Source organism: Falco rusticolus, chromosome 1 (genome assembly GCF_015220075.1).
Source record: "Falco rusticolus isolate bFalRus1 chromosome 1, bFalRus1.pri, whole genome shotgun sequence".
In the NCBI taxonomy this organism is placed as follows: Eukaryota; Metazoa; Chordata; class Aves; order Falconiformes; family Falconidae; genus Falco; species Falco rusticolus.
The window spans coordinates 89675249-89688985 of record NC_051187.1 but is presented as its reverse complement, the minus strand read 5'-3'; the positions used below and the strand labels follow the sequence as shown (position 1 = coordinate 89688985).

The following is a 13737-nucleotide window of genomic DNA, read 5'->3' as shown; positions in this document are numbered from 1 at the left end:
CAACAAAAGACAGAATCCAGAAACTACAGACCTGACTTGATGGATACAGACGTGTCCCAATGCCCACAACCAACCTCCCTCCCTCTGCACAGTCCATGTGCAAAAGTGCCTCTAACTCTCCTCTGCAGTTCCAGCTCCTCCTATCTAATACTGTATTTTTTTATTCAAATAGTACACATGCCAAGTATCCAGTCTCCAGATGTTCAGCTTTTTTCAGATACTTTGGTAATGAGGTGTGGTAATGAAGACTAAGTAAACTTTTATGAATGTTGAATACCCTTTATGATATTATGTTTTGACTTTTTTAAAAAGGAAAAAAATAACTGTTTGAGCCCCGCAACTAGTGTCATGTTTGGGTTTTGAAAGCTCCAAACATTTGTCACAATGTTCCTCAAAGATCAAATTGGAGTTTAGTCATTTCAGCCCACTATCACTTGTGAGTGGTTGATTATAGTTCTGCCTGACCTCAGTCTAGAATCAGTAATGCAATAATTCCACTTAAACATTTAAATGATTTATTGGTTTACTATTCATATGACACAGCTTTACCCCGTGACTTGTACGTAGCCTTTGAAAGTGGGGAAAACAATAGCTTTTTAATGGCTTAAAATTTCCTAACAATATAGAAAGCTATCAAAATGGCATGTATGTATGTATTCTAAAAAGTCCAGGGCAGTCAATAGCTCTAAAACTACATCCTGAATAATTTACAAAACTTTGGGACACCAGATCTAAATTGGATTGGGATACACCTAGAAAAGGATTGAACCGAAAATCTGGCATGCTCTGTCCCCACAGGAATCTCCCGTGTGGACAGAGCACTAACTCCAGAGGGGCAAAGGAGCATCAGGACCTACTCCGCAGCCTCACAGATGAGGTCTGTAGCTTATCAGCTGCATGCAAAGAAGGCAAAAGATAATTTGATTTTAGAAGAAATTCATTAACAATGGCTTCTTACATTTCTGTACCTTTTTGAATATCTTCACAGCTGTGCCATCTAGTTTGATTTCTTCAAATAAGCATTCCCCTTTGCTTTTTCTTTAACCTTGTTTGTAGTAAGGGCAATGTCAAGCTTGCTGGTTAACGAGATGCAGGCACTACATTCCCAGGAGTATAGCGATCATTTAAATCAAGTTCTTGACCTCCTCCACCCACCAACACCTTACTGTATTTCTACAAGGCACAGCAGTGGATGCTGCAGCTAGCTGTGTGGATCATAAGCTCAGTGTTTTCCTGTGACTAGCCAAGTGGAAATGCCCTAAGGTAACAAAGACCTCACCTCAACACTGAGAATTTGTAACATGTTTATTCTTCAATGCCCCTGTCACTTTTTCTGTTGCATATTTCCTCATTGTGACACAAATTATGTTATTACAGAAGCATCAATATGTGCAAAGGTACAATCCCAGCTTCACATTGTCAGAGCTACCTCACAACAGTAATACACAAATGATAATCCCCTCAAGAAAACAGGAAACTAAGAAGTAATCAAAAGTCAAATGTAATCTCTGTGTTGTCAGGTTTGAGGCACAGCCAGACAACTTTTATCTATACCCCAAGCTACATGCCTAGAATACAGAATAAAAATGTAAAACTAGAAGACAAAATGTACTGAAAGCACAACAACCCATTTCTCCTGCCTCCTCACAAATACAACAACAGCAGAGATCCTTCTGGCAGGATGCAGAAGCCTTAGCAGTACATTTGTATTACAGTCATTCATCTAGCTATGACTCGTTCGCAACACAGCAAGTGCAGCAGGGGCAGCAAAAAACTCAATTTCCCAGCAAACTGACTGAATTGGTATCAACCATGCTGAGCTCCATGCTGCTAGAATACTGCTAAGAGTAACTGAGCTACGCCATGTAAAGCTAGAACTAACTACAGCATAGACAACTTGTAAAAAAAAGCCAAACAAAACCAAACCCAGAATCAAACCGCAATCCCCTCAATCTCCCCCAAAAAAATCCAATGACTCTGTTCCTTTTTCATTAAAGAGTTATGAAGAACATCCTTGCTCATATCTGCCAGAGACTGAAGAAACTTGGCCACACTTCACTGTGCTGTACTTGCCAGCATAAAGCCAGCAGTATCAGCATGGCCGTCAGTGATAAACTCTTACTAAATTGATGTCAGTGGGAATTTTGTATGGCCTTTGAAAGGAAATCACCGCTGCATCTCCAACGGTCATTTTACAAGGAAGTAAGATTAACTTTTCCAGTGTGTGCTTGAGATCTATATTGCATGGGAAAGATGGGCTAATGGGGACATTACAAATTGGGAAACATTATCCTTTATGGGGAACAAAAAAAGCTACAAAGAAAGTATATTAAAACAAAAACATGCTTATTCTTCTCAGTAGAAATAATCTTAATGTTCAAATTCATTCCTGAATCTACAAATAAAAAAAGTTCATACTATGACTGCCACAAAACACTATCTTCTGTTATATTTTCTCATAAGACATACCACTTCTTGTCCCATGATTCTTAGTACCTTTGAGTCTTTTGTAGTCACCTCAAGATTTTATGGATAGAATTCACAAATAAATTAAATATGTCTTCACATGTTTAATCTCACAGGCCAGGGTTTCTCTGCTTGGCACTCACTCTAGTTTTGTTTTATTAATCTAAATACACAGACTGTTAACATGGCTTTTTCAGGCACGTGGTTATCCTGCCGTCAGGGTCACAATCTTCGGTGACACATTCTAGTATTAAAATGGAGATTGGACCTGGCTTTGTTTTTCAGTGCATTAGTGTACTTAATGCTTTCACTCATTCGGGCATTAGCTTATGTTTCAAAAGATTTGCATGATAACAAGTGGAATCCTGTTCTGAAATGTCTTGTACTACCAGTTAGTTAAATTTCCTAAGGAACTAGATGTAAGCGATCATAGAGTGCATGTCAGCCCCTCTTCCCAATTATTTATGATTCCTTGGCAAAAGCTGACAGAGTATTTCCAAAGATATTAAGATTCTATAGGTTTTACGGAAAACAGTAGTCATATCCAAAAAAGATCTAAAATTTAATGTCCCCGCTACAGGAGAAGGTGAAAAAATGTCAAGTTAGCTCTTCTTGTTAGCCTGCTAACTTATCAATTACCCAGTGTTGCTCAAAGCCAGGCACAGTCCCCTTACATTTTAAAGACAGATGAAAAGCTAAGGATACTTGGAAACGTGATAGAAACATGAATTGCTACAGTAGGGTTTAAGAAGGAATAGATGATTGTTTTGGCAGAGACGGTTGAAGACATGGGGAGGGGCCTGTAGGTTAACTGTCTCACAGAAGAAAAAGAAGGTATTGGCAAAAGGGAAGGAGGAGCACAAAGGACATCATGGGTTTACTGCACCAAGGCTGCTGGACACACATAGGGGGAAAAAAAAAAAGAAAAGAAACAAAGCGTTACCAGTTCTGCTACTGACATTCTGTCTTTTCCCATTCTGCCTACTGCCCTTTGCTTCTTCCTTTACCCAATGCCTCCCAGATGAAGAGAAACAGCACACGCTGGAGAAAAAAACCACAAGTTTTTGCCTGAAAACCAACTTCAGAACTACAATTACAGAAATTCTGAAAACCAACTTACAGAACTCCAACTTACACCAAAAATGTGTAAAATATGTTTGAACAAATATTATTCGACATTTTAATTGTAGAACTCCAAGATCTGAGTAACTGGAGGGCCTCTTCCTTCAAATCTGTGTCCTTAATAGTTCTCTGTCCCGTGCAATCTCTCCTTTCTTTGCATTACTTAATGAATGGCACGTAAGAACAGGACGGTTTCAAGAAGGGAGATCTCCTTGTGTAAAAATGTGCAAAGTGTACAATTCCCTGCTTGTGGTTGGAAGTGAGAATGAATAAATGCTTCAATGTAATAGCAATTCTGTTCCTTTCAGTCCTGGCATCAGATTATCGCAGCCACTCCAAGCCAAACACTACATCCATAAGAGGGCAGTGGCGTACATCAGCATGCACACCGACAGTTTTTTACATAGATGGTTTGAAAATTAACTACTGCTGCTGCTCGGGATGTAACATGTTTATTTGATACTCTTCAGAATGTTTACTGCTTTGGCTAGTATGCCCCAATACATTTCATATTTTACAGACTTTACAGAAAACATTATCAAAGACCAGCCCTGATAAAGGGCTAATCTTTTTATCCTGCTTGCCTGAACTTTCATCTTGCTTCCCTGGTACACCACCTGTATCGTAAATTCTTCTACCATTTTGGTAGGTATTTTACATTCCTTAGGCAGCAAACTAAGTTTAGACAACAATAATTACATTGCTTACAAAACTATAATGGAAAGGCTGGCGAATTATTACTGTGCAACCTTGATGAGATCCTTTGGAAAAGTTACAGCCAAAAGGGAAATCCAATTGTGAGATGAACTTTTGTTTAGATTCAACAAGTCCCCTATTTTAAACATACTGGTTATCCTTCCTTCTGTAGCAGCAGTGCTGACATGGCAGGTTAGAGGAATACTACGAGACATGGGAATATTCTTCAGTATCAGGTGTTTGTACCCTTCTCGTCTATTTACGTTACGATACTCCCTGGAAAGCATAGATGCAAACCAGAACCCCATCTGCGTCAGTTTTCTTAAACTCCAGAATTCACGGGGGAGGAAGCCTCATTTCTTAATGAACTGTAGATATTTAGCACTTTCAATATTACTACTACTACTAAAAACATTAGAGATGCATTCAATCCTAATAATCACAGAATTTCATTGCCATAGGAAACAACTAAGCTAACAAATCCAGAAAGCAAGAGAAATGCCAGTCTCACTATCAACTTACACAAACCTACACAACCCATGGGGGGAAAAAAAAAAAGAAAAAAAAGAAAAAAAAGAAAAAAAAGAAAAAAAAGAAAAAAAAGAAAAAAAAGAAAAAAAAGAAAAAAGAAAAAAAAGAAAAGAAAAAAAGAAAGAAAAGAAAAAAGAAAGGAAAAAAGAAAAAAAGAAAAAAAAGAAAAAAAAGAAAAAAAAAGAAAAAAAAGAAAAAAAGAAAAAAAAGAAAAAAAGAAAAAAAGAAAAAAGAAAAAAAGAAAAAAAGAAAAAAAAGAAAAAAAAGAAAAAAAGAAAAAAAGAAAAAAAGAAAAAAAAGAAAAAAAAGAAAAAAAGAAAAAAGAAAAAAAGAAAAAAGAAAAAAAGAAAAAAAGAAAAAAAGAAAAAAGAAAAAAGAAAAAAAGAAAAAAAGAAAAAAAGAAAAAAAGAAAAAAAAAAAAGAAAAAAGAAAAGAAAAAAAGAAAAAAAGAAAAAAAAGAAAAAAAAGAAAAAAAGAAAAAAGAAAAAAAGAAAAAAAGAAAAAAAGAAAAAAAGAAAAAAAGAAAAAAAAGAAAAAAAAGAAAAAAAGAAAAAATAAAAAAAGAAAAAAGAAAAAAAGAAAAAAAGAAAAAAAGAAAAAAGAAAAAAAGAAAAAAAGAAAAAAAAAAAAGAAAAAGAAAAAAGAAAAAAAGAAAAAAGAAAAAAGAAAAAAAAGAAAAAAGAAAAAAAAAAGAAAAGAAAAAAAGAAAAAGAAAAAAAAAAAGAAAAAAGAAAAAGAAAAAAGAAAAAAAAAAAAAGAAAAGAAAAAAGAAAAAAAAAAAGAAAAAGAAAAAAAAAAAAAAAAGAAAACCTTGTTATTGCACACAAATTCAGTAAGAAAGACAACAACCTCAAATAGCTCAACACTATACGCAAGAAGGAAGCTTTCGGACTGCTTCCTCTCTGAGTTGCAGCTGACAAGATAATTAGGATTTTACACGTTTCTCTAGATTTTTTCACCATTCATAGGCACAGTGCCTCGCCTGATTTAAAATGCGCTTTTAAAAATTCCTTTTTGCTGTTTTCTTTTACGATCATTTGTGTCATAGGGCTTACATCCTTCACCCCCCCAGTCTTGCAGGAAAGCATTTCACACAAAACATCTCCAACGCAAGCGCTTCACACGGACACGTGCGGGCCCCAGGAGACACACGCCAGCTGGGGGCCGCACCTGCCCTCACCTGATTGTCCGCGCAACAGGTGGCAAGGCACTTTGTGTCGCCCTGGGACAGGCGCGCCCGCCCCCCCTTCAGGCTCCACGCCACACGGACCTTACCCCCGCGCAGCCCGCAAAGGCCTCCGCGCGCCGCCGCACCCGCGGGCCGCACCTGATGCGACAAGGCACCACCTGTGGCCCCCGCCCGCAGCCCCCCGCCCGGGCCCCTGCGCGCCGGGAGCGGGGGCCCTACAGCCGGGGGCCGGTGCCCGGCCGGGAGGGGGTCCGAGCCCCACAGCAGCTCCGCCTGAGGAGCCGCAGGCTCTGGGCGCCTCGGCTGCTCTTTCCGTGGGGCCTGGCAGCCTCCGGGCCGGATTCAGCACAGGGAGCGGGAAGGGGGGAGGGGCTGCGAACACCTGCTCGCTTTCTGCACCGCCGCCCCCACGCTGCCAGCAGCCGCCCCAGGTGCCCGGCCGAGCCCCTCCCGCCTCAGAGCGGGCAGGGAGCGCCTCCCCCCGGCGCGGCGGCGGATCCCCCAGCCCGGGAAGCCCCACCCCGCCACCCACGGTACCTGCTGAGCGGGCGGCGGGGAGGAGAGGGCGGCCGCCGCGGCCCGGCCCCGCGCCCCGCCCTCTCCCGTGAGGGGGAGGCGCTGCCGCTGAGGGGAGGCGGCCCGGGCCGGGCCGGGGGCCGCCCTCCCCGCGGCCCCCTCGGCGGGGCGGTGCCGGGCGGGGCGGTGCCGCCCCTCGCGTCAGCCCTGCGCGGCGCGGCGGGGAGGGGACGGGAGCCTCGGCGCTGCTGCGGCGGGAGAGGCACCGGTGGGGCCGGCGGCGGCTCCTCACGGGAACAAAGCGGGGCCGGCACAGCCCCTCCGGCCCGCTGCGGCGCCGCACGGTGAGAGTCGGGTGAGGCACCGGGAGGGGGGCGGTGCTCGGCCTCCGCGGGGACCCTCCCGCGCCCCCTGAGGGGCGGCTCGGCGCGGCGGAGGGGCCGCAGGCCTGACCTCCCCCTTCCCCTCAGCGCTGCGGGGCGGGGTGACAGCCCTGTGCCCCGGGCCTGCCCGCCCCCAGCCCCGCCGCGGGGTGCACCTCCTGCGGTGCCCTCCCCGCTCGCCCCTCTCCCTGGAGGGCCCGCGGAGGGGCGCGTACCGCCTGACGCGCGCTCTGCCCGCCTGCGAGTCGCTTTTAAAAGGGGAGCAGGGAGGTATAAATGAATAAAGGAGCCGGTATGGACGCGGAGCCCGAGAGCAGGTAGGTGCGGGGACGGGCGCCTCGACACGCGTCCGGCGCCCGGGGAGCCGAGCGAGCCGCTTCCGCAGGCCGGCGGCGGGGGCTGGGTGGAGCCGCTCGGCCTCGCCCCGAGCCTGGCCCCGCCAGCCCCCGGCCTGGGACGGGGCGGCCCGGCCGGCCGGGCCCCTGCCGCGCCGCCGCGGGAAGCGCTGGGGCGGCCCTGGCTGGGGCTGCCTTGCGGTGGGGGCTGCCGAGCCCAACAAGCCATTTTTTCCCCCTGTGAAGCAGCCTGGTGTGACTTCCCGCAGAATTATATTTTTCAGGGGGCGTTTTGGTGGTGGGATTCTGCTACGCCTTTCCCCCCTCCCCCCCCCCCCCCCCCCTTTCCCCCCGCTTTTGCAGCCCCTCGCTGCATACGCTGAATCTGGCCCAGGGCTTGCCTGTGACTCTCTGGCTGCATACGCAGCACTCGTGTTGTCCTAACGATATGGCAGTAGCACTTCCTGCTGTAAATCACTTCGCAGTAGTTTTTGAAGCGCTGCTTACAGGCGGCACTGTAATGAACCCTGTTGTCAGTGCCTGTGGTGAGCTTGAAACCCTGTGAACTAGAGGCTGTTTTAAAGCCTGATAAGTGTAGCGTGCTGCTCTTACTTTCAACAGAAATAATAGAAAAGTAGTTGGCTATTGGCTTAGTCCTGACATAAGTGTAGTTCCCCTTGCCTATGCCCTGTTGGTGTATGCTGTGTTGTTTTGGACCCAGCTGTAGCTACCTTCACTGTCTTCTTGTGAAAAAAGCTAATTTCAAATCAATCTTCAGCGATACAGGTGTATTAAGCAAAGACTATTAAAAGTAAGCTTTATTATAATGCTCTACTGGAGATGGCTTTTCATTCTGGAATGATTTGAGAAAATAAAATCACTGAAGTACCTAATAGTTTATGGGAACTTGAATTTAAAAACCTTAGTTGTTAGCATTTGTTACCAGAATTTAACTAAATAGATACATAAGGTAGACTACTGTTATTATTTGTTGCTACTTTGATCTTTCTTTCATTTATTGAAAATATCTACTGAATTAGTCTAGAGATATTTTGCTCTTTGTATGAACCCCTTCATATAAAATTGTCTTGCTGATTCTGTTTCCCGCTTATTAATACCTTTTCCCTCAAAAATTTCAGAGCATGGTCAGAAAAGGAATGGATGTAACATGATATCTTTGAAGCGCTCAAAACACCGCGGAATTCTGTGAAGATTTGTTTTTTGGTTAACTAATACACAGAAAATGGATGAATCAGTTTTGCTGGATCTGTTGGAGTGTCCTGTTTGCTTAGAACGCCTTGATGCTTCTGCAAAAGTCTTGCCTTGCAACACACAGTTTTGTAAACGCTGTCTGCTGGCATTGTGAGCTCTCGAAATGAGCTTCGATGCCCAGAGTGCAGGACTTTAGTGACTGCAGTGTTGACGAACTTCCCAGTAATATTTTGCTTGTCAGGCTACTGGATGGCATCAAACAGAGGGCCTCGAAAACCCAGTGCTGGTGGTGGAACTGGTAGCACAAATGCTTTAAGGGTCCCCATCACACTGTAGCTAACTGCGGATCAAAGAGACCATGCAGAGCTCTCAAGTTGGACAGCAGCAAAGGGTGCAAGCGCGGAGCCCTCCTGTTAGGGTAAGTACTATGAGATGGTGGTATTTTTTTGTAATTGTATCTTTTCCTGCAACATTTCAATACTATTGATGGCCTCTGCTTCGGGGTAGTCAGTAAATACGGCAAAACAAGTATTTTTGAGAATTGCTGTAGCTTTCCAGCAAAGCACATTGGTATTCTTATCAGTATTGGTTTACTGTTATGCAAATATCAGTAATACTACTGCCTTATTAAAACTCTCATTTGTTGAGGTAGGGAGAAGAAGAGCATCTCAATACTTTTAACTGTCTTATTAAAAGGAAGTCAAATAGAACAAGATAATTTATGTGGCAAGCTTAAGTGATTGTGAAAGATAAACATCTTGTGAAGAACACTTTAAATTATTCTTGGTTTGTCAGCTGCAAGATTAGAGATTTTGTTTTGGCTCTTGCACTGTCTGTAATGATTCCGACTATCAGTAAATTCCCTTTGAGTTAGATACAATGAATTCTAAACATGAGCAGGGAATTTACGTTCTTGTTGAAGTTGATGAAGCTTTTGTCATTGGCTTCTAAGGAGCTATGCTTTTACTTCTCTTCCTTTAAAAAGAAACCTTTGGACTACTGTGGTCTGGTAAGTTATTTGTACTTTCAGTCTTCACCCCTTCTTTAATTAGTTTTTCCTCAAAGTATTTTTTCTAAGCGGTTTGGAAAAATCTGTGTACTGTGATGGGAAGACATTGCCTTCTGTCTGTACTCCTGTTCCTTGCAACCTGTAGGCTCAGTAATACCTTATAATCAAGGCTCAGTAGTCTCATTTATGAGTATCCATTCTAGAGCCTGTATCAGGAAATATTTTATGAGATGACTGACCTTGCTCTGTTGCATCTAATGACAAGAGAGAACAGCTTCTCTAAAAGGTTTTGCTGCCCGCTACGTGATGCTTGAGTATTCAGAGTTCCTGTGTTTGAAGTGGAGTTTCTAGTTTCTGAATGGTTTAGGTAGTTTTCTTCCTGTGGAGAGTACTTTAATGTGTATTTGGCAGGACTAATCTTTATTTTAAAGTATGGCTGAATTGATTTAGTTTACCCAGTGAAGGAAGCCTCACACATGTTTGTCCTCAGTTGTACTTACATGATTGGAATATCTCTAAAACATCTTAGATACACCTCTTAAGTTTGCACAAGGACTTAAAATACAGGGTTTTTTCCACTGGATTGTGTTGTTTTTTCTGCTTTGTAGACACTCTCATTATGTTCCTTACTTTAGAATATAAAAATAATAATTATCATGCTACTTCCTGTTAATGGGTTTTGTTCTGTATATGGATTGATTGGTAAGGGAGGAGAGAAGATGTGTTTGTGTGTTCTTGTTTTTTGTTGTTGGTTTTTTTTCTTTCAGAAGGTAAACCTTAAAAAATACTGCAAAGAAACTTCATCATAAATATCGAAACCATCCTGGTCTTCTCCAGAACCTTAAGGTGTTTACCATAATACCTTGCATTTGCAAAAGCTCTTCAGCTTAAAGCAAAATACCTATGTAACTTGATTATACATTTTCATGTTGACTTTTTTAAGTAACTGTGTATTTTCATAGACTGCTCCTCCTCCAAGAAGGCTTCCAATGCAGCAATGTACTGCATAAGTGAATGACTGCACTTCAGAGTTTCTCAAAGCCTTATTAGAAAAAATAACTTGAATACGGGCTATTCTCTAAATATTCTATAATACCCTGTTGTGCAACGTTTGCATTTCCAGATGTTGTGCAGAATAGAAAGTGATAACATATGGAACGTTGCTTCAGTTTATTAGCTGTGCTGTACCATGTGCCATTAAAATTGTGACCATGTGCATTCCTCATGCAATTAACTGATATTCAGTGTATACTAGTGATAGGTTTCAGCATTTTACTGTAAGCTATAATACATCTTTGTTTCTGGGGTTTCACAGGCATTCTTGTGTCTTCTTTCCTTTGGGAGACAGGGGAAGATGATCTCCTCAGCCTTTGTCCACTTGGTCCAGAGCCTTACTATGAAGGCAGTACTTCTAAAAACACAAGCTGACTCTGCGGGATAAGAAGGGGGAGATAAGAACTCTTCCTTTTTCTATACGAAAAGTGGTTGTTGTTGGGGTTTTTTGGTTGTGTTTTGGGTTTTGTTTTGTTTTTTAAAAAAACACAAACAAACTCCAGGAAGCAAATTGCCAATTTAATGGACACTGTTGAAGTGAATGCCCTATTTGTTTTGCTAACTATAACATAGATGGTTGCAAATACAGTTCCTTTCTGGGAATTAGAGAGGAAAATCTGTTTCTAGATGAGTGGCAGAGTCAGATTTCCTAAACTAATTTTGCTGAAAGGGAACTAGTACATGAAAGTTGCTGTTACATTAAATGAAGTGAACGTGGATGAAGGCTGTCAAGTCATAAACATTCTCGTTATACCCTGAAATAATACTAAGTTCATAAATGCCTTTTCAGAGGATGCCATAATTTTCAGAAAAGGTTAATACAGCATGTACTGCAGCATGATTTCCTGAAGTGTGTCAATGACTATGGAGCTGCCAGCCCTGTTACTGCACAGTACTGTGTACATTGCATCCTCCGTATGTATGTGGTGACACATGGCAATAAACAAACAAATGGTTCCTTGAGTCTTAAAACTAATGAAACTGAGTGGGTGGTGGGGATTAACAAATCCTGTGCCTTGTATCTCCCCCACTGCAATAACACTGTTTCTTTCTGTAACCTCAGTAATCTTTCACCACGGTAACAACTGTAGTTTCTCCCTGCCAGTTCTTAACCTCTTTCTATTCCCAGCTATTTTGGTGCATAAAGCCTTCTGCACCTTTCCCTGGGTGCCGTTTGGACAAAGGCGGCATACTTGTTGTACTTGATGGAAAACTGTTTGCTGACTGCCCAGCTCTTCTGAGTAGCCAGCTTGCCTGGGAGAACAGATAAGTTAGGCTCATGCTGCAGCTTCCCCTCTGGTATGAATGTGAATTTAATGCTTTTCTCTCTTTTTTAAATTTTTATATATATCTAAAAAAAATTTATATATATATATGCATTTTCTTAAAGTGAAAACCTTCAGCTAGGTTGACAGCTTGGAATAGCTTTAAGAACAGCAGCCTGCTGTCAAATCTGCTCAGGAGCAAGTTATTGAGGGCTGTTGAGGGACTGCATAATCATGAGTCTTGTTTTCTTCAAATGAGCATATGAAAATTTTAGGGTACTTAAAAATTTGTGCTCATGTTATTCATCTTGTCATTTTCACGAAGTATGTCAAATGGGTATTATCTTAAGATCCTTATGGTACTTTCACAAGGGTATGCTTATTGCAGGAGTCTTAAATACAGCTATGTGCAGAAGTTGATAGATGTTGGAGAGCTGTTCTAATTTCTCTACTGGAAGAGAGATTTAAGATGATACATACTTAACTTTTCTCTCAAATTGGTGTGTGCCGAAGACATACCAGTTCTCCTGCTAGTTTCTTTATAGTCCAAGTCTCTGAAATTAGCACTGTTCTCTCAGCAGTACCTACAGCAGAGTTGTTTAGATGGTCTGAAATCTCATCACTGTTGAAAATATATTTTGATAATGTTTTCAGCTGTTTTCTGGACCAGGTGTAGACAGGAAGAGATAGGTGAATGATTCAAATGATCTCCCTTTTCAAAAGAAAGGCATAAACAGCTCAAAAGTTGGCTGTGCCTAATACAGTTGATGCTTGTGCTGAATAAGTATCGATGGTGTAATTTGAGTATATTATACTGTATGTCAGTGTGAAATCTTATTGAGAAATGTTACAGTGTAGACAATGGGAAAGTTGTAAAGCTTGTCCCTTTTTTTCTTGTTTTTATTCTGAAAAGCTGATAGAGACTTCTGGTGATACCACTTGTAGTGAAGTCTTCTTGAAATGAGAGGGTAAACGAACATTACAGGCTATTAGAAGATGCTCATCTAGGTGTTAAGGGGACTTTCTAACTGCATCAATAAATTCTTGCTCTGTGTATTGTTAAAACCTTGTCTTTTCTATTGTGAACCCCTACCATCTGAGGTGTTTGTGATAAATACTTTTAAACTGAGGAGGAGATAAAAAAACTCAAAAACAGGGGGTTGTCCCCATGAGTTTCTGTTAATGCTCAGCTGTGTTGCACTGTAGTGTAAACCCACACATCCATTCTCATGCTTGTGTAACATGGGAAAGCAACAGTAAAATTCTAAGTTTGCACATACATACTGCCACAGCAGCAGTCATTTGTGATCCAGTAGGCTTGCCTGGCAACTGCTGAAGAAGCTTTAATGTCACAAAGGAAAATAAATGGAGCTAGATTCTCTTCCCCCAACCATGGTGGCTGAATGTGGGGCAGTAGGGACAAGGCCACCTTCCAGTCCGTGAGGACTTAAGCAGGTCAGGCTTCCCTGTCTGTTGGACTTGGTGCATGATGTTAGCAGTCAGTCTTCTTTTATCCAAACCACCCTGGAGAAGAGAGCTCAGGGTGGCAGCTCGCACAGTTTGACTGTTTACCAGGATTCAAAAAACTAGTAAGAACTGAAACAACAACTGCTGTTGTAGCCATGACACTTGCTGGCCTATTGACATCGTGGCAGAACTTGGTTGTCAAAGGAAACTTCTTAGATTAGAAAATTTACAATGATTGGAAAACAACAATGGGACTGAAAATGTGTCTTCATAGATCAGTAACTTTTATTAAAGGATTGAAAGTCAATATGGGGATTGCCAAGCATAGCAGCAGGTGTAGTTTGGAGAAGATGTTTAAATCATCTCTGAATAAGAGTTAGCAGAATAAAACAGTACACAGAAATGTCATTTCAGTAAACATCTGCTGGTCGGGTACTCTTAGAAGTGGCTCACATAGTGATAATAGATCAGACGGTAAAGTATGCCGCTTTTG

At 42.0% G+C, this 13737-nt stretch overlaps 1 protein-coding gene across 1 annotated transcript in view; it reads left to right on the top strand.

The window, feature by feature from the left end:
• The first annotated feature begins 6700 nt into the window (after positions 1-6700).
• The window catches only part of SH3RF1 (SH3 domain containing ring finger 1), a 91262-nt gene continuing 84225 nt past the window's right edge, over positions 6701-13737 (top strand). Inside the window, 7 exon segments of the mRNA XM_037389553.1 lie at positions 6701-6864; positions 8378-8590; positions 8593-8646; positions 8649-8716; positions 8718-8766; positions 8769-8803; positions 8806-8868. Coding sequence (XP_037245450.1) covers positions 8482-8590; positions 8593-8646; positions 8649-8716; positions 8718-8766; positions 8769-8803; positions 8806-8868 — 378 coding nt within the window. The 5' untranslated portion in view covers positions 6701-6864; positions 8378-8481.